The 22,884-nt window shown below is 39.2% G+C and overlaps 1 protein-coding gene across 4 annotated transcripts in view; it reads right to left on the bottom strand.

The window, feature by feature from the left end:
* Window positions 1-22,884, bottom strand: part of LOC121283200 (activating molecule in BECN1-regulated autophagy protein 1-like) — a 508,780-nt gene that overhangs the window by 35,803 nt on the left and 450,093 nt on the right. For all 4 annotated transcript variants that reach the window (XM_041197450.1, XM_041197453.1, XM_041197452.1 and 1 more), the window contains one exon: window positions 1,901-1,990. In XM_041197450.1, coding sequence (XP_041053384.1) covers window positions 1,901-1,990 — 90 coding nt within the window. The remainder of the gene's footprint in view (window positions 1-1,900; window positions 1,991-22,884) is intronic.

Here is a 22,884-nt window from a genome sequence, read left to right as displayed (position 1 = left end):
CACAGCTGAAGCAATCATTAAATGGCACTTATAAAGGATCATTTGATATATTTCCCTCATCAATTTGCTCAAACCCAAAATGCAACTGACTGAAAAAGACTTATAAAGGATCATTTGATATATTTCCCTCATCAATTTGCTCAAACCCAAAATGCAACTGACTGAAAAAGAAAAGTTTGCATAAATATAGTGACTTCAATGACTCAGAACACCCAAAAGCACTTTATAGCCAATGAAGTGTGGTCACTATTGTAGTGTACAAAACATGGCAGCCAATTTGCACACAACAAGGTTACACAAACAACAATGTGATAATGACCAGATAATCTGTTTTAGGAATGTTGATTGAGGGGTAAATATTGGCCAGGCCAGGCCAGTGGGGATAACTCCCCTGTACTACTCCCAAATAATGCAACGGGATCTTTTATGTGCACCTGATAGAGCAGATAGGGCCTTGGTTAATGTCTCATCAAAAAGAAGGCACCTCCAACAGTGCAGCATCACCCAGTACCTTACAGGAATGTCAGCCTAGATTTTTGAGCTCAAGTCTCTGGAATGAGACTTGATCCTGCAACCCTTTTGAGGCAAGAATGCTCTCAACTGAGCCAGGGCTGAGCATTGTCACATGTGCCCTCTGGTTACCAGCCTGCCAGCAGAACTATCAGGTTCTCCCTCCCTACTCTATCAAAATCCTTTATAATTTTGAACATCTATATTAAATCTCCCCTTAATCATCTCTGTTCTCATCTGATCAATTGCTGTTTATCTAGTCTCTCTGTATAACCTCAACCCTGATACCATTTTCCTAAATTGCATCTATCTTTCCTAAAATGTGGTACCTAAAATTGGCCACAATTATCCAACTATGACCTAACCAGTGATTTTATAAAGTTTTGCATAACTTCCTTGCTTTTGTATGCTGTGCCTCCATCTATTAGCCCAGGATTCCTGCCGTCTTCAAAGATTTGTTTATGTGAACCCTGCTGAAATCAGATTAGACAGTGCTCCACATTAACAAGACATACAATGAAGATTACTACGTCACAACAACAACTGATTCCTTTCATCAGTCTGTATTTGAAGGTTTACTTAATGGTTAAGCATAGTTTTAGCTTAAGCTCTGTTTCATAAAAGAATCTTTACAACACAACTGAAAAAGTCTACACGATAGGGAACTCAGTAAACCAGCTAACTTCAGTAATCATTAAAGGTCTGGGTCACAGAAAGCTTAATATCCATTACATCCTTCCAGTTAAGCTGAAAGATCCATTTTTACAGATTCAAAAATGATGTGCTGATTTTCTGTTCACAAATTCACATTAGTGATGTTATGCATTTTATCGGGAATCAATTAACTGGGATGCCAAATGTTTGCTGTGAGTTCCGGTATACATACAAAATAAAACAATTTGTTTTCCAAACGACCTAGTATCTAGGTGGTAGAGTAGTTAAATTACCATCTTAATGTAACAAATTCAAGGGCTGTACATCACTTCAAACCTCCTACCTAATTAATTCCCCGAGTTCCATGTCATCTGCATTATCTTGCATCAATTAGCTCATCCCAGTACTACCTATCACTCAGAATCTACTGCCTTGATCAACGGAGATTCATCAACTCTACACCGATGGGTGCTCTGTTCTGCTGCTTTCATCCTCTTCAGTCCCAAAACTATATATTAGCAAACAATCGACTAGAACAGGAGGCATCCAGTTTGCCTGTTGTGCCTACACCAGCTCTTGGAAAATGAATGTTCATTCAGTTTTTTCTTTACTGCAGCTTGTTACTTATTGTACATTCTGACATATATAATATGTGCACTTCAAAGCAAAAGCTCAAATAACTAAGGCTAAAGTAAAACTATGTAAACCCAAAGCAGAACATTTGAGCTAGTTTTACCCAGGTCTCTCATTGTTCCTGTTGCTGTGATGGGAGGAAACAGGCTCCGACAGTTGTTCCCAATTGTGTTCAGTCTCCAATTTCGATGCACTGAAAAGAGGAGACAGAATACCGGTTAAGATCCACCGCTTTCTTCCTCAGAGCTCCACATGCTTAACATAGAATTGATTCCATACTTTGAAATCACACAGCACAGAAGGAGGCCTATGTTGGCTCTTTAAAAATGCTACCTATTTAGTCCCATCTCCTGCATTTTCCCATAGCTCAACAAATCTTTCCTTTGCAAATAGTTATGTAATGCTCCTTTGAATGCTACTGTTGAATCTGCTTTCATGATTCCTTCAGGTAATGCATTTCAGCTCATAACATGTCTAAAAAATTTCTCCTCATTTCCATCTCCTGCCCTCCCAAACCATTCCTCTGTTGATTATCCTAAATCAGTGTCCTCTGACCCTTCTGTCAGGTGAAACAGGTTTTCCCTCCCTACTCTTATCAAAATCCTTCATAATTTTGAGCACCTGTATTAAAACTCCCCTTAACCATCTCTGTTCTAAGATGATAAATTCCTGTTTATCTAGCCTCTCCACATAACGGAAGTCCCTCATCCCTGACACCATTCACCTAAATTGCAACTGCATGCTCTGAGGTCTTGACATCTTTCATAAAGTGTGGTACCTAAAATTGGGCACAATTAGACAGCTATGGCCTAACCAGTGATTTTATAAAGTTTTGCATGACTTCCTTGCTTTTGTATGCTATGTCTCTAATTATACTCCAGGATTCTGTATACTTTTTAAAGCCTTCTCAATTTGGCCTGCCATCTTCAAAGGTTTGTTTGTGTAAACCCCACAAAATTTTCTGTTCTTATGAAAAACCATGGGACATTTCATTAATTAAAGGTGCTATATACACAAGTTGTTGTTGTTGTTGAAAGCTACATATTAGCTCTTAGGTGGAACTTAAGTGATGACATTCATGGCTTTCCCAAGGTCCACAACAAATCAATAATCACAACTAGCATATCAGATTTCAGTGTATCTGTTACCTGAATGGAGGTTGCCTAATGGCTATATATAGGTATTTCCTTAGAAAGGCATCTCAGTACATACTTTATATCGTAATTATTAATTTCGATGCCAAACAAATAACCTAAAACTAACTGCAAAGGCCTCAATTTCTTCCAACCAGCAACAACTCTCCACTTCAACCAACCTCCTCCAGTCTGTTGCAACCTATCAACACTATCCCAATCAGTAGGAACTCTCCCTAGTCTTCTCCATTATCTCCAATCTGTAGCAACCCACTTAACAGCACCAAACTGAACCATCGCAATCACCTGGCAGCAACTCTTCCTCACTTCTAATCTGTAGAAACCCCTCCCTTTCCCATACACTCTAGTTTGCATCAACCTTTCTTCTTCCTGACTGCCCTAATTTGCAGCATCCCCTCGCTCCAACCCTTCTTCTCGAACTGGACAATACTGCAGAATCCCCTCTTTCCTTTCTGGATGCAGGCCAATCAGCAGCCACACTTCCCGTTCCCAAACTGATCCAATCTGCAGCAACACCTGCCACCAGCTTTAAACCCCAGCTTGCTACAATTGGCAGCCCTGCAAATTTATTTTCGAAGTTCCTTCCAGCATGCGTCATTTGGCTGAATTAGTGTGACGGACAACAGTGATCCCTTAAGCAATGCTTTGTAGTAATTAGAAAAATAGTGGTGATAAGTTTTACAGAAGGTGGCATGTTTTGATCAGGTTTACCGATGTCACGGTATTTAGACGATGTAATTTTGTTCAGGTTGCTATTGCAGAATACTTGTGACAGGGTATTTATGTTGCACAACTACCTTAGGTGCCACTGCTCCGTACAGAGTAGATGGTGTTAATCTCCAGAAAATTTGACAGTTTAATTTATTCCCTGCTAATCCACATTTTTTAATGTAAGGAACAAGATTGCCCATTGACACCAGTGCTAATTTGAACATCTGTAGGTCCAAGCTTAGTCAGAGCATAAGTGTCATGGCATATAAAGGAAAAGTGAGATAAGTCAGGCCTAATATGTGAGTAGTAAATAGCAAAATGTAAAATTAAAAACATGAACAGAAACTAATTTGTCAATTCCTTAATCCCAACCACTGTGTTGTTCCTTCATAAGGAGTGATTTGGCAGACATTGAAAGTCCAGGACAGAGTTCTCTAATCAGCTGATGTATAATGATACTTTTGCTGAAGAATCAAAATTCCAACAGGATTATTGGACATTTACTAGAAAATAATCTGCATCCGATTACTGGGAAATGGACACTTAAACTATAACAGAAGAGAATATTAAACAAAAAGTAAAGTTGTTACTCCACAAGATATCTTCACAAAACATTTACCTATACTTAATGGTGATAATGTAAAGTGTCATGAACTGGCCCACAATCAATAGAATTCCATACCCATTCATTTCTTCTAATTCTTCCTTTTTGGTAATGTGTGATATAAGACAAATACACAATTAAGAGCTGTGGGATCTGATTCATACTTGTGGGGAATCGGGTCAGCCCAATTGTAGGATATAATTTGTACCCTATGGGTTTTTATTACATACTATCCATTTATAATCAGGCTATATCCAATGTGGGGTGGGCACACAAAAATGTGGCATCACTGTTCAGTGGAAACACCTTTACTATTGTGCTGAAATGTCAACCTACATTTTGTGCTCAAGTCTCTGGAGTGGGTCTTGAACTGCCAACTTTCTGATTCAGAGTGAGTGTGCCATCACTGAGCCAAGGCTGATGCTTGGTTTACCAAACTTGCTGGTCGTGTTTTTCTAAAGTCTATCTACTCTCTCCTCCTAGCAAATTAGAATCAACATCACCAAAAAGGCTGTGTATGCCATGAGCTGTAGAATCCATGAAATATGGGCATTCCACAAAACCCATTAGTAAGATTTAAATCATTTTCCAATGACTTCAGATAAATTTGAAAACTTTGTGAGCTGAGCTCAATATACTGAGCAAATATTCAGAGATGAAAACTTACTTTATTCCACCATTACTAACTCACTCCAGAACAAATATATGGCAATAAACTGCTAACTTGCATGCTTTTAATTATAGAAATCTCAAAAGCTCACACAGTACAGTAAGTGCCCACCAAAATGTCAGCAATCCAGCATCCTACAAAGGCAACTGAAATGTGTCATTGATCATATTCTATATTGGAAATTAATTAATACCATCCCTCATTTTGACAAACACAAAAGAAAGTTGTTTGCTGTTATCAGGAACCCAGCATTGGGATTGAGAAGGGGATTAGAAAACCACAGAGTGAACTTCTTTATCTTTAAAATTCCCTATGTATAAACCATACAGCTAATACAGGAAATAATAGGTTTATCAAACTTCACTGTTGAATTATGGCTGAATTAAAGCTGTACTACATAAGGAAGGAATATCTCATTAAAAATACAAGTTAAATATACTAAAATATACATTCACATTTTCGAGCAATAATGTATTTTACAGAAACAAAGCTACTTGCACCTATAAATCTATAAATTAATCAGCACTCATCACACAGATGGAACCAGAAGCCAAGTAACGAATGGAGGAGGAAGAGGCTCAGAATATATTCAATACAGTTTTGAGGAGCCTTGAAGAGAGATAAGCAAGGGAGAGAGGTTTAGGAAAACTACTCCAATCTGTGTAGCCAAGACAGCTAAAGATTCTTGCAACAGAGCTGGAACCCAGAGAGAGGGGGAATAAATAAGCCCTTTGCCAGAAAAGTAGAAATGCTCCCTTGCATGTAGACTGCAGGAGGTTGCAGAGGTAGGGACAGTCCAGGCTGTGGAGGGACTTGTAAAGTAGGACAGCATTTTGAATTTAATGCTTTGGGAAATGGGAGTTAGAAGAATGTGGGAAATAGGAGGAGTAGGCCATTTAAGCCCGTTGACCCTGAACCCATTCAGTCGGATCATGACTTAACTTCTAACTTAGCTGTATCTTCCTGCATTATTTCCATATCCTTTGATTCCCTTAGTATCGAAAAATCTATCAATCTCCGACTTGAATATACTCAATGACTAGGCAGAGAACAATAGAAAAGTTATGGGCAGAAAGAGGCCATTCAGCCCATCATGTCTGCACCAGCCAAAAAAAAAGAAAAAAGAAACTAGCCGCTCATTTTAATCCCACTTTCCAACACCTGATCCTTAGCCTTTCAGGTTACAGCACTTCAGATACAAATCCAGGTTCCTTTGAAATGAGCTGAGCATTTCCGACTTAGGCCATGAATTCCAGGCACGCACCACTCGAGTGAAAATGTTTTTCCTCATGTCCCCTCTAAACCTTCTACCAATTACCTTAAATCTATGCCCCCTGGTAATTGGCCCCTCAGCTAGGGGAAACAAGTCTTTCTTGTCTATCCTATCTAGGCCCCTCATAATTTTGTACACCGCAATTAGGTCACCCCTTAGCCTCCTCTGTCCCAAGGAAAACTACCCTAGGCTATCCAATCTCTCCTCATAGCTGCTATTTTCAAGCCCTGGAAACATTCTTGTAAATCTCCTCCACACTCTCTTCAGAGCAGTTATGTCCTTCCTGTAATGTGGTAGCCAGAACTGTACACAAAATTCCAGCTGTGGCCTAACCAGCACTTTTTATACAGTTCCATCATTACATCCCTGCTTTTGTATTCAATATCTTGCCCAATAAAGGAAAGCATTTCATATGCTTTCTTGACCACCTTCAAGGACCCTGAGGACATGCAGTCTAAGGTCTCTCACTTCCTCAACCCTTCCTGTTTATTAAGTATACCCTTGCTTTGTTTGCCCTGCCCAAATGCATTACCTCACACTTTTCCAGGTTGAATTCCATTTGCCACTTCTCCGCCCACTCGACCAAACTATTGATATTGTTCTGGAGACCACAGCTATCCCCTTCACTATCAACTACATGCCCAATTTTTGTGGCATCTTTGTATCACAGCAAACTTGGATAATTGCACTCAGGCCCATCATTTAAGTCACTGATAGAGATTATATATAAATAGCTGAGGCCCAGGTACTAATCTTTGTGGTATCCAGCTACTTGTACCCTGCCAATCAGAAAATTTCTGTTTATTCCTACTCTCTGTTATCAGTCTATTGACTAATCGTCTGTCCAAGGTAACATATTACCTCCAATCCCATGAATCCCAATTTTGCGCATTAACCTCTTTTGGCACATTATCGAATGTTTACTGTACGCTATACCCACTGGTTCCAGCTTATCCACCCTGCTAGTTACAGCCTCAAAAAAGCTAACAGATTTGTCAAACTTGATTTCCCTTTCAAATTGACTCTGCTCAATCAAGTGATGATTAAGTACCCTGTTATCATTCCCCTATTAATAGATTCCAGCATTTTCCCTGTTACTGGTTGCAGGTTAACTGGTCTGTAGTTCCCCGATTTATCTCCCCCACCTTTCTTGAAGGATAGGATTACGTTTGTTATCTTCTAATCCATGGGGTCCATTCTAAAATCTAAGGGATTTTGGAAAATCAAAACAATGTATCCACTATCTCCGTAGGCACCTCTTTCAAAATTCTAGAGTGTGGGCCATAAGGTTCAGCGGATTTGTCAGCTTTTAATCCCATTAATTTTTCCAGTACTATATCTTTATTAATACCAATTTCCTTAATTTCTTGATTCTGCACTATTTCTGGGATGTTTTTTGTGTCTCCTACTGTGAAGGCAGATACAATTTTTTTTTTAAATGACTCTGCTATTTCCTTATTTCCCATTTCTTCTATCTCTATCTCTGTCTCCAAGAGGCTCATGGTCACTTTTGCTAATATCATTTTTATATACTTATAGAAGCTTTTACAATCTGTTTTTATGTCCTTGTTCATTTCTTCAATTTCTAATCTTGTGCTGAATTTTAAAATCCTCCCAATCCTCAGGTTCAATATTCTTTCTGACCTCTTCCGTAAATTTAATACTATCTTTAACTTTGTTTGTTAGCCATGGCTGGACGACTTTCCCCATGGCTCTTCAAGAAATGCCTACCTTGAAGAAGTTCTGTTTGTCTCTGCAACAAGATTTCTGTATCTCTCTTTTGCCTTGTTCACCTTCATTGCTTTCCATTTCTCTCCTGGTGTTTGACGAGGTGTTTACTGAAACCCGCTTTCACAGCCATATCTCCCTTCTCAGTGCCTGTCTCCTTCTCCGACTTACCCCACGTGGATTTCAACTGAAATTCCACTCCTCAAACCTACCCAGGATTTCTTTTGTTCTTTTGTCTGTGACATCTTTTGATTATCTGCTCCTATCACTGCTTGCTTGTCCCTACAACCACACCCCCCCTCCACTTCTCTCCCCCCACTATCTTAAACCAGCTTATATTTCACCCCTCTCCTTGGATTCACCTAGTTCTGTTGAAGGGTTATGAGGACTCGAAACGTCGACTCTTTTCTTCTCCGCCGATGCTGCCAGACCTGCTGAGTTTTTCCAGTTAATTCTGTTTTTGTTTCCCCATGGGTGTTGTATTCCTTCAGGAAATTGACATTCATTCCAAATTATGAATTCATTCCCTAAATATACATTCATGCTTGTCTAGTGCCATATCTTTTAGTCCAGTTTCTCAATTTAGTTAGCCAACTCACTCCTCATACCTACATTGTTTGCTTTGTCCAGATTTCAGACGCTTGCTTCAGACTTCATGAAATCATTCTCATGCTCGATCATGTCATGATTATTCTTCCCCAGAGGCTTCTTTACTACAAGGCCATTGGATTACTCTATAAAATTGCACAATACAAGATCTGTTCCCTAGTTGGTTGCTTGAGAAATTGATTTATGAAAGCTATGCTAAATGCATTCCATGAAGTTGTCTTTCACACTATTACTGCAAATGTGGTTTGCCCAGAGTTATGACCTTTGACTCGGAAGCAGTATAGGAAGGAAACTAATTTATTTAAAATGTCTGTGGAATCTGCAATTGTTTTTAAAGAGGTTTCAAAAGAACTTTCAGAGTTTGCATCAATAGTAAAGGAATCAATTGCAGTTTTCTTGAACAATAAGAAATACTGGTTCCCGTGACCTCGCGACTGTTGACCTGGAAGCAGCACTCACAGGGAGGAAGTTAAGATACAAAAGCCATGTGGTCAGGCACATAGAATTACAAGACAAAGGAGATCTGTAGACAGAAGACAATCAGCACGTAATTGCATACACAAAGTGAAAGCAGACAGAGATAGAGAAAGGAACACAGAGTTTGTTTGAGGAGAAGCCAGCAAAGCTCTCTAATGAAAAGGTTGGCTCTCTGTTTGACATTAAGAAAAATAGAATTCCAGAAGCTCTCAGGGAAGCAATGTATAAATGAGCTAAAAGAGGATGAATCTTAAAAAGTGGTGTGAATAGCTGAGGCATATGAAACAGCTGTGATTTTGTATCAGAGGACCAGATCGTGAAATGGATGTTGTTGGCTGGTCGGTTGCAAAAAAACTCTGGAATGCTGTTTGAGACTGACATGACCCGAGAAAGAGAAGGTTTGTAGACATGTGTTGATGGTAAAACAAAAACAGAATTAACTGGAAAAACTCAGCAGGTCTGGCAGCATCGGCAGAGACGAAAAGAGTTGACGTTTCGAGTCCTCGTGAACCTTCAACAGAACTAGGTGAATCCAAGGAAAGGGTGAAATATAAGCTGGTTTAAGGGGTGGGGGGAGAGAATTGGGGGGGGTGTGGTTGTAGGGACAAGCAAACAGTGATAGGAGCAGATAATCAAAAGATGTCGCAGACAAAAGAATAAAAGAACACAGAGGTGTTGAAGTTGATGATATTATCTAAATGAATGTGCTAATTAAGAATGGATGGTAGGGCACTCAAGGTATAGCTCTAGTGGGGGTGGGGGGGGCATAAAAGATTTAAAAATAATGGAAATAGGTGGGAAAAGAAAAATCTATATAAATTATTGGAAAAAACAAAAGGAAGGGGGAAGAAACAGAAAGGGAGTGGGGAGGGAGTTCAAGACCTAAAGTTGTTGAATTCAATATTCAGTCCGGAAGGCTGTAGAGTGCCTAGTCGGAAGATGAGGTGCTGTTCCTCCAGTTTGCGTTGGGCTTCACTGGAACAATGCAGCAAGCCAAGGACAGACATGTGGACAAGAGATCAGGGTGGAGTGTTAAAATGGCAAGCGACAGGGAGGTTTGGGTCATTCTTGCGGACAGACCGCAGGTGTTCTGCAAAACGGTCGCCCAGTTTACGTTTGGTCTCTCCAATGTAGAGGAGACCGCATTGGGAACAACGAATTCAGTAGACTAAGTTGGGGGAAATGCAAGTGAAACGCTGCTTCACTTGAAAGGAGTGTTTGGGCCCTTGGACAGTGAGGAGAGAGGAAGTGAAGGCGCAGGTGTTTTTATCTATGTGTTAATGGTATCCTGGACCTTGGATGAATTCATCTGAGTTGGAAAGACTGGGAGATTACACATGGTGCCACATATGTGCAGGGAGTTATGTGGGTGCTTGTGGTTGTCTAAGACGTATCTTTGTTGTATCGACTATTTAAAGTGAAATTTACCTTTTTATTTGAAGAATCATTTGCCTGTTAATTTGCATTGGTTTTGATTCTTGTTAAAGTCACAAAAGTGAAAACTTGTTGATAATTTCTTGAGTTGGGATTGTCTGTAAAATTGATTATTTTAGTTTACTGCTTCCCCGAGGTGATCATAACATTAGTCTATATGAAGCTTCAAGTCCCCCTTAATAATTGTATTACACTTGTTACGTGCACCTTCCTAATTTCCTGATTTATGCCCAAAACTACAACTACTGTTTGGTGCCCGATAAACTACTTCCATAAGGGTTTTCTGCCCTTGTGATTTATTAGCTCCACTCAAAGTAATTCTGCATTTTAATTTTCTGAACCAAGATCTTTTCCTCTACTGTCTTTATCCCAATCTTTATTATCAGGGCAACGTCTCTCCATTTTCCACTTTGCCCTGAAATCACATCTCTGTAATGGAACAATCCATTAAATTCTGCATTGTTAATTCATCTGCTTTTTGTGAACGCTTCATGCATTCAAATGTAATGCCTTTAGATTTAATGTTTTTCTATTCTCCCTGATGTCATCCTAGTTACTAATATCCCAATGTCTTTGTTAAGTTCCCTGTCCCTTCCTCATGCACTATACTTATTTTGTTATCCAAATCACTGTTGCTCTACAGTCTTGACATATCTTTCATGGCTTTTGAACTTACCCTTCCATGAATTCTCCCAGTAAAGCCACTGAAGGTTGGAGTGAACAAGGGTTATAGAGAAGCAGGAGAGGAATAGGTTATGGGCAGCAGTATTTTGAGCAAATTGTAGCTTATGTAGAGTGGAATTTGGGAAGTTAGCATGTGACATTAGTGTACATGAGGTTTTCAGTTAAGATGGGAGCAGAATCAGGCACTGTTGCAGACTTTAGAACAAAACTACCTTGGATGCTGGACTGTGGAATTTAAAAACCCAGTTCAGAATCAGAAGTTTCACACTGTTAGGTTCAGCCAGAGTTGAGCATTCATGTAGGGAGGCAAAATTAGGAACAAGGATGAAGTTCTTGGTGGGAAACAAGTGGATAGCTTTGGACTTGCTAAAGGCAATTTGGAGAAAGTGCCTGCTCATCTACAACTTGATATCAGACCACCATTGTGGTCAGAGTTAAGGATGATGGTGGGGAGGTAGAGCTAAGTGTTGTTGCTATATAGGATAAAAACTTGGGACACACATGAGAGAAATACTTGGGCAGAAGGAGAACTCGTCACTTTGATCTAACAGTTGGCTAACCCTATCTGTTGGCATGGGTGAAGGCAGTGCCTAGAAGATAATAAGTGGATGACAGAACTGGCCGTGCTAAGCAACGCCATGAGGCTGTGGAAAATAATGAAGACTAGCATACTACGGTCACACAGAATGTCGCTAGTGACTCTAACTGGTACTGGTTCAATGCTATGGGCAGCAGAAAAACCAGAATGAAGAGATTCAAACCAGAAATGATGGGAAGGAAGCCCATTATAAGGTGGCAATGCTAAGTTATAAGATCTTAGAGGGTAAAGAGAGGTTTGGGAGTAACAGAGAGGTCAAGGGTGAGATATTTGAGGAGAGAACATGATCATATCACTTTTGAAGGGCAGAAGGAAAAAGTCTGAGGACAGGGAATTCTCGACAGTGCAAGTGTCCACTGTGCCAAGTGTCAAGAAGAAGTATTTGTCTGATGAAAAGTTGAATCAGGATGGGATCAATGACATGTGAAGTGGGATCACAGAGGAAATGAGTGGTGGAATTAAGAGAAGTTACAGAGTGATGTGAAGTTAAGGCAACAAAAATACAAACCAAACTCATCAGTTTCTCAAAAGGTATTCTATTAGAAATTAGTATTGCTGCGGGTCCATGAATGAAGCCAAGTATAACTGTATAACCAATATTATTGGAAAGTGGAAATTTACTGATTGCAGCCTCATCAACATTGTGAACACAGGGCTGAGAGATGTTATTCAGATAGCACCTTCACCCACCATCAGTCCTTAAATCTTCCTTTCCTGAGGATACATTCTCACAAAGACAATCCAGATAACAATCAAGACTCCAACATCATTGCTACTGAAGAAAGTGGCAGCTGTTACTTTGACTGGTGATTACCAGATTGTGAGCAATTACCACTATTTTGGAATCATTGTACATCTGTTTGAGGAAGCTTAGACACCAGAGTCTTATGCGCCAACATTAAAGCAATGGCAACAACTATTTGTATTTATATAACATCTTTAACATAGTTAAGAGTTCCAAGGCATTTCACAAGGGTAATTACATAAAAATTGACATTAATCCAGACAGATTGACATTGAGACATATGCCTTTGGTCTTCGGTTTTCCCAATGGTGACCGGGAGGAAAATTTGGCTCATCCCAGACTGTATATTAAACAAGCAGTTTGACAACACAAAGTCAGCGGAAGGATCGAGTGAGACAGTGGTGAGGTAGAATGCGATGCCAAAGAGAAACTATGCTGAAACATGCCCACATATTTCTTTGATGTTGCGAAGAACAATTTATACAAGGCAAGGTAACAATTGGTATTGAGGATGCACACGTGATAGCAGCAGCCAATTTTATGACATTTGAACACATGCTGTGCATCGCTCAGTGATCAATCATTATAACACTTGGTACTGCCAATTTGAAAACTGAACAGCAAAACATAGAATATTTGTGGGCCATTTCATGCATTGTCCAACTAATAATGTTGAACAAAAGTTACAATGAGCCACAAATGGACAGAAAAAAAAGTCTCTTGTTACAAGGTGATTTAACTGGATTGAACTCCATATTGAAGATGGCTCAATGACTGCTTAGAAATAAATTCCCTATCAAAGCCAAGCAGAAGCAGTGCTCACTTCTGCTGAATTTATCGAATTATTAGCTTGGAAGCCTTACAACAGCCCTGCAGATACGTAACTGAAAGCTCCTTGGGGGAAGAGATACATGTTTCCTGCTTCATGGCTTTATCCACATTGTGCTATTTATTTTGTTCTAACTGTCACAGATGATGACCCAGTCAGATAAATTGTTCACATTAAAAACTCTTTCGTTGCAGATTTGACTGAATGCATAGAATACACCAAAGATAGCAACAGCAGTGGACCTAAGGTTTAATAATCTGAAGTGCCTTCCAAAATCCAATAAGCACCTGGTGTGGAAGTTAATTTTTACTTTAGTCATCAGAAGTGTGACAAGGCCAGAAGCCTGGTGCACTAAGTACAGGAGCTAAACCAAAAATGAACCTCCTCTTAGTGAGACCTGATTCCAAGGAGGAATACAAAGGAACAAAGACAACTAACACTGCTTTGGATCATTATGATGCAGAACCAGTTATCAGTATGGACGATTATACTCTAAAATAGTGATTGAAGTATGTTGGTGTCCATGAAAGTAAGGCCTTGCTAGCAATATCAGGGTCCAGGGTGCCATGTGAATGACATCACATTTTCAGGCCAGATTGTAAAGAAGAAAACATTGAAAAAAATGGAGAAACTAGCTAAATAGCAACAAGAAATAGAATTGAAGTTTGTTTTAGACTCTCAGGCTGGGATTCCTGGTTTTAACCCTTGCAGCTATATAAACCTAACAACTTACCTTTTTAATTTACATGTTTGGATATGATGATTCAAAAGTTTTTGATGCTCACTTCACAATAAACAGTTTAGTTTGAGTTTGCCTGCGTAATTCCATGTAATAATTATAGCATCACTAATGAGATGGGTGCAGTAATTGTCTCAATTAAATCAGAGATTAAAATATTTCATCAAGAGTAATTGGAATATTTTCACTGTCTGACATTATTGAATTAAAACATGCTAACTCAATGTTGTGTATTTTAATCAAAATTTGTGACGAAGTTTGTAATATCCTGCAATACTTGTACCTCACTCCATTTCATCTTCTGATTAATGAAACATAATGTCCAGAAAACGTTAGCAATGAAAGCAATATTGCATTAAAAGTCTCTCACTGCAAAATTAGTAGACATGAGAAAAGACAACAACATTTCTCCTTTAATATAGTAAAATGACCCTTCACAGGAACATGATTAGACAAAAATTGGTACTGAGTTAAAAGAGGAGTCTTCAAGACAAGTGACCAAAAGTTTGGTCAAAGAGATAGGTTTTATCAAGTGTTTTAAATGAGGAAGGAGAGATGCAGAAGCTCAGGGAGAGAATTCCAGAGCTTAACACCTCGATAGTTGAAGACACAGTTACCATTGATGGGCTGAAGGAAGTGAAGGACGTACAAGAGACTCGAGTTGTAGGAACGCAGAGTTCTCAAAGCAATGTAGTGGTGAAGGAGTTTACAGATATAGGGAGAAACAAGGCCATGGAAGAATTTAAACATGAGAAGAAGCGCTGCTGGATTGGGAACCAATGTAGATCATTGAGCTTGGGGTGATGGATGAATGGGACTTGAGGAGGGATATGACACAGACAGCAGTTTTGAATCTGCTTATGCTTCAAGAGAGTGGAGGGTGAGAGGTCAACGAGGAAAGCATTGGAATAATTGAGTATGGAGGTAATAAACGGACAAATGAAAGTTTCAGCAGCAGGTGGACTGAGACTGGGAAAGTGACAGGTGACATTATGGAGGTGGATGTAGGTGGTGTAGAGAATAGGGATTTAAAAGTTCAGATGAGGATCAAATAGATTGTTGAGCTTGTGAACAGTCTGGTCAAGCCTGAGACAATGGCCAAGGAGTGAAAGGAATAATTATCCAGTGAGCAGAGTTCGTGGCTAAGACTGAAGACAATGATTTTAATATTCCTAATGTAATGTTGGAACAAATCATGGCTCATCCTAGACTTAATATCATACAGTAGATCCCAGACAATGGTGCAGATGAAGGGAAAGAAGCCATTGTAGGAGATTCTGACTGCACTTGAATAGCTAAGAGTGGAATCAGGTAAAGGGGCTCTGATTCCGCTGAGCAAAGGAGGAAGGACATTGCGGTCACCCGCATCAAAAGCTGCAGACAGCTTGAGAAGGATGGGAAGGGATAGTGCATCACAGTCGTATACGATATCATTGTGACTTTAACTAGCGACTAAGATAAAATAAGAAATAAAATTGCCCATAAAGCCACTTATGCTTACTCTGAACAACTCCTTTAAAGAACAGGATTAAAGGTTATAATGATAAGTACATAAATAATTCAATACTTTATTAACACTTCCTGCACTGCTATTTATGAAGTGTCATGTATCTAATGAACTTGGTTTGGGTTAAATATGTTGATATTAATGTTAAATTTCCACAGGAAGAGATTTAACAGGGCACTTCTTTCTTAGAAACTTATCTATGTACATTCACCTTCCTACTAAGTTTAAATAATGAGGATAGCCATGACACTACAAGCCATATGCAGTTGGGTTTAACAACCATTACTAATTCGATACTTAAATTCACTGACACCACACTCCCAGCAAAACTATAACACAATGCCACAATCTCATATTTCCTTCTGGGATCCCAGGATTGGTAAGCTGTCTTTATAGATTTAAAAGGACAGAATTCTTGTGGCAGAGTTTTTATATGACAGAGCAAGAGCACCGCAGGTCGCAGCCCAAACTTCTGACAGCTGGAGTTGAAAGGCACGTCTGTGAGTGGAGACGACTTATTTCCTGAGAAAAGGGTGGAAGATATAGAATAAACACAACCTCCTGCATACCACATACTAATCAACTGTTACATTTGTTGCTGATGTGGAGTAGCTCATTGCATCTTGCAGCTCCCGATTGACAGCGCTGCATGAGTAGTGAGGTCTGTGTGCTTATAAAATTAGTCAACAGAATTAACAATGTCAGTAGAGTGAACTTGGGAGAATTATTCTTTGCCTTTAAAATTAATCCTTTGTCCACTATACCTGGTTATATAATAAGACGACATGCAAAAGCTATTAAGAACAATACAACTATTCTGTGTTCTAGACCCTGCAGTGATTGTGTGAAGCTCAGAAATGTCAACTGCACAGCATGATCTATTTAATAAGAAAGAGATAAATCTTTCAATCAAGACAGACATGGATTTTCATCCATATAATCCAAATGAATTTTAATGTCATGCATTTGTCATCATTCCAGATTGAAAATCTATTTTCTTCATCCTTTTGCAATGATTCAGTGTACTTTATGCAAGAGTGTGTGTGTGTATGTATGCACCCACATGCACGCGCACTGTTCTTCTTCAACATGATTTTTAAAAAACATCAGTGCATAAGGTTGCAGCTTTGATGGTGCATTGATCATTTTTCATTTTGTGAGAAGAGAATTTTCTAATAGCTCACTGCTATTCAGGCATCATACTTTGACTTTGGTCGTATTTTTAAGACCAAACTATTTAGTTGTGCAACGAAGGGGAGCAGGTAGGTTTTGGGGGCGGGGGGTTAAATTTCTTTGAGGGGGATATGCGGTGTTGCATAGTTTCAGGCTGTCCTTGAACATGGACTATTTTGGAAGCCAGTGTGAGCTTCATAAGCCTGAGACTGTCTGCTTGTGTCAAAATTGTGAAAGCAATGTTGAGGCTAGCAAGTGGGTTAGATGATAAGGCGCATCTAGTACTGTGCTGAATTAACTTGGGTGTCTTGCTTCAAGTAGGTGTACCATTTTGAGCTTGACAGACCAATCTGTAACTGTAAATTGCAATGTGAAGCTTCTGTTGGTGCAGTATTTACAACTGTTCCATTAAATACAGGCCAAGTGCAAAGAATTAACAGAGGCGATACAGATGGGATGAAAATCTACTTCATTCTTAGAAAAAAAAATCTATAATCTTCTGTTGACCAAAGCCTTTTATCCCCAAGGCAGCCTTTTTGGTGAGAAAAATAGAAAGTACTCAATCCACTGATTACATAACTGCTAATAGCAGACTGGAGAAGTTGTTCTTGTTCATTCTGAAGGCTGAATTCTTCCTTGCTAAATGTATTATATGGTATATAACGAGTGTTCCACTCCAGTAGGTGATGGATAGCTCCTTGGAGAGGGATTTTCCTACAGTAGCCATTAAGGTTGAGGGTGCATTAAATAACAATGTTGCGCTTTTAAGGTAGCAAAACACCAAGGGAAAACTTCAATGGAAGAGCAGCACTTTTGGATAGAACCTGGTTTCTGCAAAGCAATCAAGCCCAAAACAGGTAGACTAAACTAATTCAGAGTGAATTAAAATAAAGAATGGTGACATCTAATAACACTGGTTTTGCTCTTGAACTGAAACTACATTATGGATCATTCAAGGAGAAAGGCTTTGATTTCAATTTAGTTCCGAAGAATGTTGGGAAGGGGAAAGGGGAAGCCGTAGTTGCACAAGAAAATTGAAGCATTACTTTGTCAACAAGATGCCTGTTTTGAAAAGTTTAAACTGTCACTTCAACCAGTTAAAATGTATTTTTTTACCCATTAACAAAGAATCAAAACATAACTTTGGTCTAAATAAATATCTATCTCGTGGGATATGGAAAATCTGCACCAGTATACCACGAATGATACTAGGAGCAAAAAGGCATGGAAAGGGACTATATAGGACTGGAGTTAGAAGGTATCCCACTATTATTTCCAAGCTAGAAAGCTGCTTGCTTTTCAAACTCAAAAGCTGCAAAAATAGCTCACCACCTCAGTCCAATTACAGATGGATTGGAAGCCTGAAGCAATTGGTGTTTCTCCACCCAAGACATTAATCAATCTTTTGCCATTATAAATACTGACAAATTTACTGTGTATTTCCTATTTTTGCCAAGATGATTGTTTTCTTTTAATAAGCTACAAGAATTCCAAATTGGATCCTTTTCCCTAGCGCAAATGTGACTTTAGTCACAGATATGCATGACTATTATAATTAATTTTCTGTAATAAAATATTAAATCCATTGCTCTCAAGTAATTTAACATGCTGCTAATATAAGTTACATGGTGGATAATATTTATGACATTTTAGGCGGATTAAGTAACGGATGCATAGAGAAAGGTCCCGACCTCCAACAAGAAAGGTAGAGCTCAATAATCTAGAATCCAGACAATCTTTCCAGCGTTCTCCTCTGAATTATGAACTGTGTCTTTGCAAGAACCGTGACCAAAACTTCATTTTGAGCTAGATCTCAAATTGATAACAATCAACAATATGCAGCATATTAATTAACCTACTTCAATTAAATACAGATATTAAGCAAACCAACGTTAAGACTTGCAAATTTATTAACCATGCCAGAATTCACAAAATATCTATTTCACAAATGTTGTCAGGGATGATTTCCTTTCTTGAGGTTCAAAATTCAGGGAATCATTTTATTGGCAATTTTTAAATTAAACTGTGACAACTACATGCAATAAAATACAAATCCAGATAGAAACTTGAAATTTTTTTTTAACTTTTAGTTTGTAAATTAGGCTTGTTGCAACATCATTTTTCTCATGCATTACCAATTTTTGGGAGAGAGAAAAATAAAGGTGAGGGGAAGGAGAGGGAGATGTGTGAGGGAAGCTTATTATTGCCAGCATTACTGACATTGCTTAACATCTATCAGTTTAGATTGCGGTGAATTAATAGTTACACTGTTAGAGCAAGAAGGGTGCGGGAGTTTGCAGTCGAGGGAGCTGGAAGAGCAACTGGGATAGTGCAAAACATTTGAGGAAAAATGCGATGTCTTTAAAACTTGGAAGTGGTGCCTGCGACTCAAAGAATAGATACCTTCCAGCCAGAGGGAAGTGTCAGAAGAAACTGGTGCCACAGCATAGCGCATGCTCTTTCAACAAAGGTGGCATGATATGCATTGGAAGGAGCAAATCTATCTCCCTTCCTAATCTGAAGCAATGTCACTGCCACTCCAGTTGACAGTAGTTAACTCAGCATATACCAAGATCACATCTAGATTATACCTACCCAATGTATGTAACTAAGTACCATACCACATTTTATATTTGTTCAATGAACAATTGTGAAGTAAATTCTCCAAAGATACTTCTGCTGGGAGAGGGAATCTCCTACATGATGAGATATAGCTCCCTTTCTCCCATTTAATGCCTGATGTCTATTAATCCTCATGCAAAGGATCAGATTCAGTTAATGGTGCCACCCACTGAATCATGATAGGTTGTCTAACCAACATAAGGGAGGTAGGAGGAAAATTAGGCAACAACGCTGTTAATGGTTTTCTTTAGGAGGTAGGAGATTTTGAAAAATTATAAGATTAGTACAAACCAGTGAAATGCAATTTGCATTTAGAATACATTCAACGAAACAATGATTCCCTCCTTCTTCGATTTAAACTCAGAAGACAGCAACCAGTATAGAATGTCAGGATTTGAGATACAGTTCCAGCTTCATTCTTTCAGGAAGAGTGATAAAAATGGCATGGCTTAAAATTAAAAATGTGAAAAAAGGATTTTATTTTTAAATTGATTGCAATCGTTATCATAGAGTGGTTACAGCACAAGAGGCCATTCAGACCATCATGTCTATGCTGACTCACTGCAGGAACTCAGCTAGTCCAGCTTCCATGCCTTTTCCACACAGTGCTGCAATTTTCTCTCTTCAGGCAATAATCTAGTTCCCGTTTGAAAGGCATAACTGAATCTGCTTGCATCAGATCCTCAGGCAGTGCATTCCAGAACCTAAACCCTCATTGCTTAAAAAGGTTTTTCCTCTTGTCATCTCTGGTTCCTATATCCTTTACCTTAAAGTCATGTCCTTTGGTTCTTGATCCTTCCGCCAATGTTTTGCCTATCTATTCTGTCCAGGCTCCTCTTAATTTTGAAAACCTCTATCAAATCTCCTTTCAACCCTCCCTTCTCCAAGAACAGCCCAGCTTCTCCAATCTATGGATTGGAAGTCCCTTATCTCTGGAACCATTTTTGTAAATTTTTTTTAACATGCATTTTTGCTAAAGTGTGGAGCCCAAAATTGGACACAATACTTCCCTTGAGGCCAAACCAGTGTTTTAAAAAGGTTCATAACTTCCTTGCTTTCGTAATCTTTGCCTCTATTTATAAATCCCATATGCCTTTTAGAGCACTTTCTCAACTTATCAACGATCTGCACATATAACCCCCAGACCCCTCTACTCCTGCAGCATCTTTAGAATTGTACCCTTTTTTATATGTACATCCAGCCAGCATTTATTGTCCTACCTTAAATGCCCTTCAGAGGGCATTTAAGAATCAACCACATTACCGTGGTTCTGGAGTCATATGGAGGCCAGCAGATTTCCTTCCCTAAAGGACTTTAGTGAACAATAACTTTTACAATAATCGACAATGGTTTCACGGTCATCATTAGACTCTGAATTCAAGATTTTTATTGAATTCAAATTCCACTATCTGCCGTGGCGGGATTCGAACCTGGGTCCCCAGAGCATTACCCTGGGTCTCTGAGTAACTAGTCATCACCTCCCCTCCCCATTCTTCTTGCCAAAATCACTTTGCACTTCTTTCCGTTAAATTTCATCTGCCACGAGTCTGCCCATTCCATCTGCCTGCAGATGGCATATATCCGCTTGGAATCTATCACTATCCTTTTCATAGTTCACAATACTTGCAAGTTTTGTATCATTTGCAAATTTTGAAAATGTGTCCTTCGCACCCAAATCTAGGTCATTAATATACATCAAGAAAAGCAATGGTTCCAATACCAATCCTTGGGGTGGGGCCCCACTATATACATTCCTCTAGTCTAAAAAATAATCATTTTTTGTGTGACTCAGCCAACTTTGTATCCGTGCTGTCACCGTCCCTTTTATTTAATGGGCTTCCATTTTGCTGTCAAACCTGTCATGTGACACTTTATCAAATGCTTTTTGGAAGTCCATGTACCCGTTAACGGCATTATCTTCATCAATCCTTTCTGTTATGTCATCAAAAAACTCAAATAAGTTAATCAAACATAATTTGTCCTTCACAATTCCATGTTGGTTTCTCTTAATCAGTCTACATTTGTCCAAGTGACTGTTAATTTTGATCTGGTTTATCATTATCAAAATAATACCTGAAGACACTAGTTGAATAATATAATTCTGAAGCTAGCATCAAGCTTGATTGATGAATGTACATCAAGAAGCACTTCTTCACAAAAAGGGTAATGGAAATCTGAAAGTACCGCCTATATACCACCACCATCGCCCTCTTCCCACTACCCTGTCTCACTTCCCCAACCCATAATATCTTAAAACTATTGAGGCTGGGACAATTGAAAATACCAAAACTGAAGCGGAAAGATTTTTGTTAAAGTTATTAATGTATATGAACCAAGGTGTGTAAATAGAGTTAAGGTACAAGTTTCCCAAGGTGTGCTGGTGGTGTGCTAATATAGCAAATCAGGTCTCCTATCTGTAATTAAATAAATTTGTCTCTGGATTCAGAATGAACGTAGGCAACTTCACCATACATTGCTTACCAAAATGTTTCTGGGTCAATGGTCACCTCTGCATCAATGACTGCTCAAAACCAGGGACTTTTCCACCACAGTTTTTTTCATTTGTAGCCATGGAAGCCAAACAAGAAGCAATAGAAATAAAATCCACTTGGTTTTGTTTGTAAATGTGGAGAGTAAGGAAGCATGATTTGGACAAGTACAGGAGTTGCTCATCACAGGTGCAATGGTCTATTTCTTTGGCGAGGTGGTACCTCGCTAAAGTGGTAATTAATCATAATTTGAGACTTGTCAGGTAACACAAGCAGGACATTTGAACTCCTTGATGAAGAGTGGGAAATGAGGGTTGTGTAGGGGGGCATTACAGCTCTGAGCCCAATCCTGTACTCTCCAAACATTGAGACACATACTTTCAGAAGTGGAAACTCTGGCTCAGACAGTAGAGTCATAGAGTTATAGAGGTCTACAGCACAGAAAAAGGCCCTTTGACCCACCAAGTCTGCGCCAGTCAAACAAGTACCTAACTATTCTAATCCCATTTTCAACACTAGGCCCATAGCCCTTTAATGCCATGACATCACAAGAGCACATCCAAGTACTTTTTAAATGTTATGAGGGTTTCTGCTTCTATTACCCTTTCAGGCAGTGAGTCCCAGATTCCCACCACCTTCTGGGTGAAAAATTTCTTCCTCACATACCCTTTAAATCTCCTACCCCATACCTTAAATCTATGCCCCCTGGTTATTGATCCCTCCACCAAGGGGAAAGGTTCCTTCCTGTCTACCCTATCTATGCCCCTCATAATTTAATACACCTCAATCATGCCCCCCCTCAATCTCCTCTGCTCCAGGGAAAATAGCCCCGGTCTATCCAATCTCTTCTCATAACCAAAACACTCCAGCTCAGGCAACATCCTGGTAAATCTCTTCCGCACTCTCTCTAGTGCAATCACATCCTTCCTATCATGTGGATTCCAGAACTGCGCACAATACTCTAGCTGTGGCCTAACCAGCGTTTTATACAGTTCTAGCATAACCTTCCTGCTTTTATATTCTATGCCTCAGCTAATATAG

Source organism: Carcharodon carcharias, chromosome 10 (assembly GCF_017639515.1).
Source record: "Carcharodon carcharias isolate sCarCar2 chromosome 10, sCarCar2.pri, whole genome shotgun sequence".
Classification (NCBI taxonomy): Eukaryota; Metazoa; Chordata; class Chondrichthyes; order Lamniformes; family Lamnidae; genus Carcharodon; species Carcharodon carcharias.
This window is presented reverse-complemented; position numbering and strand designations above follow the sequence as displayed.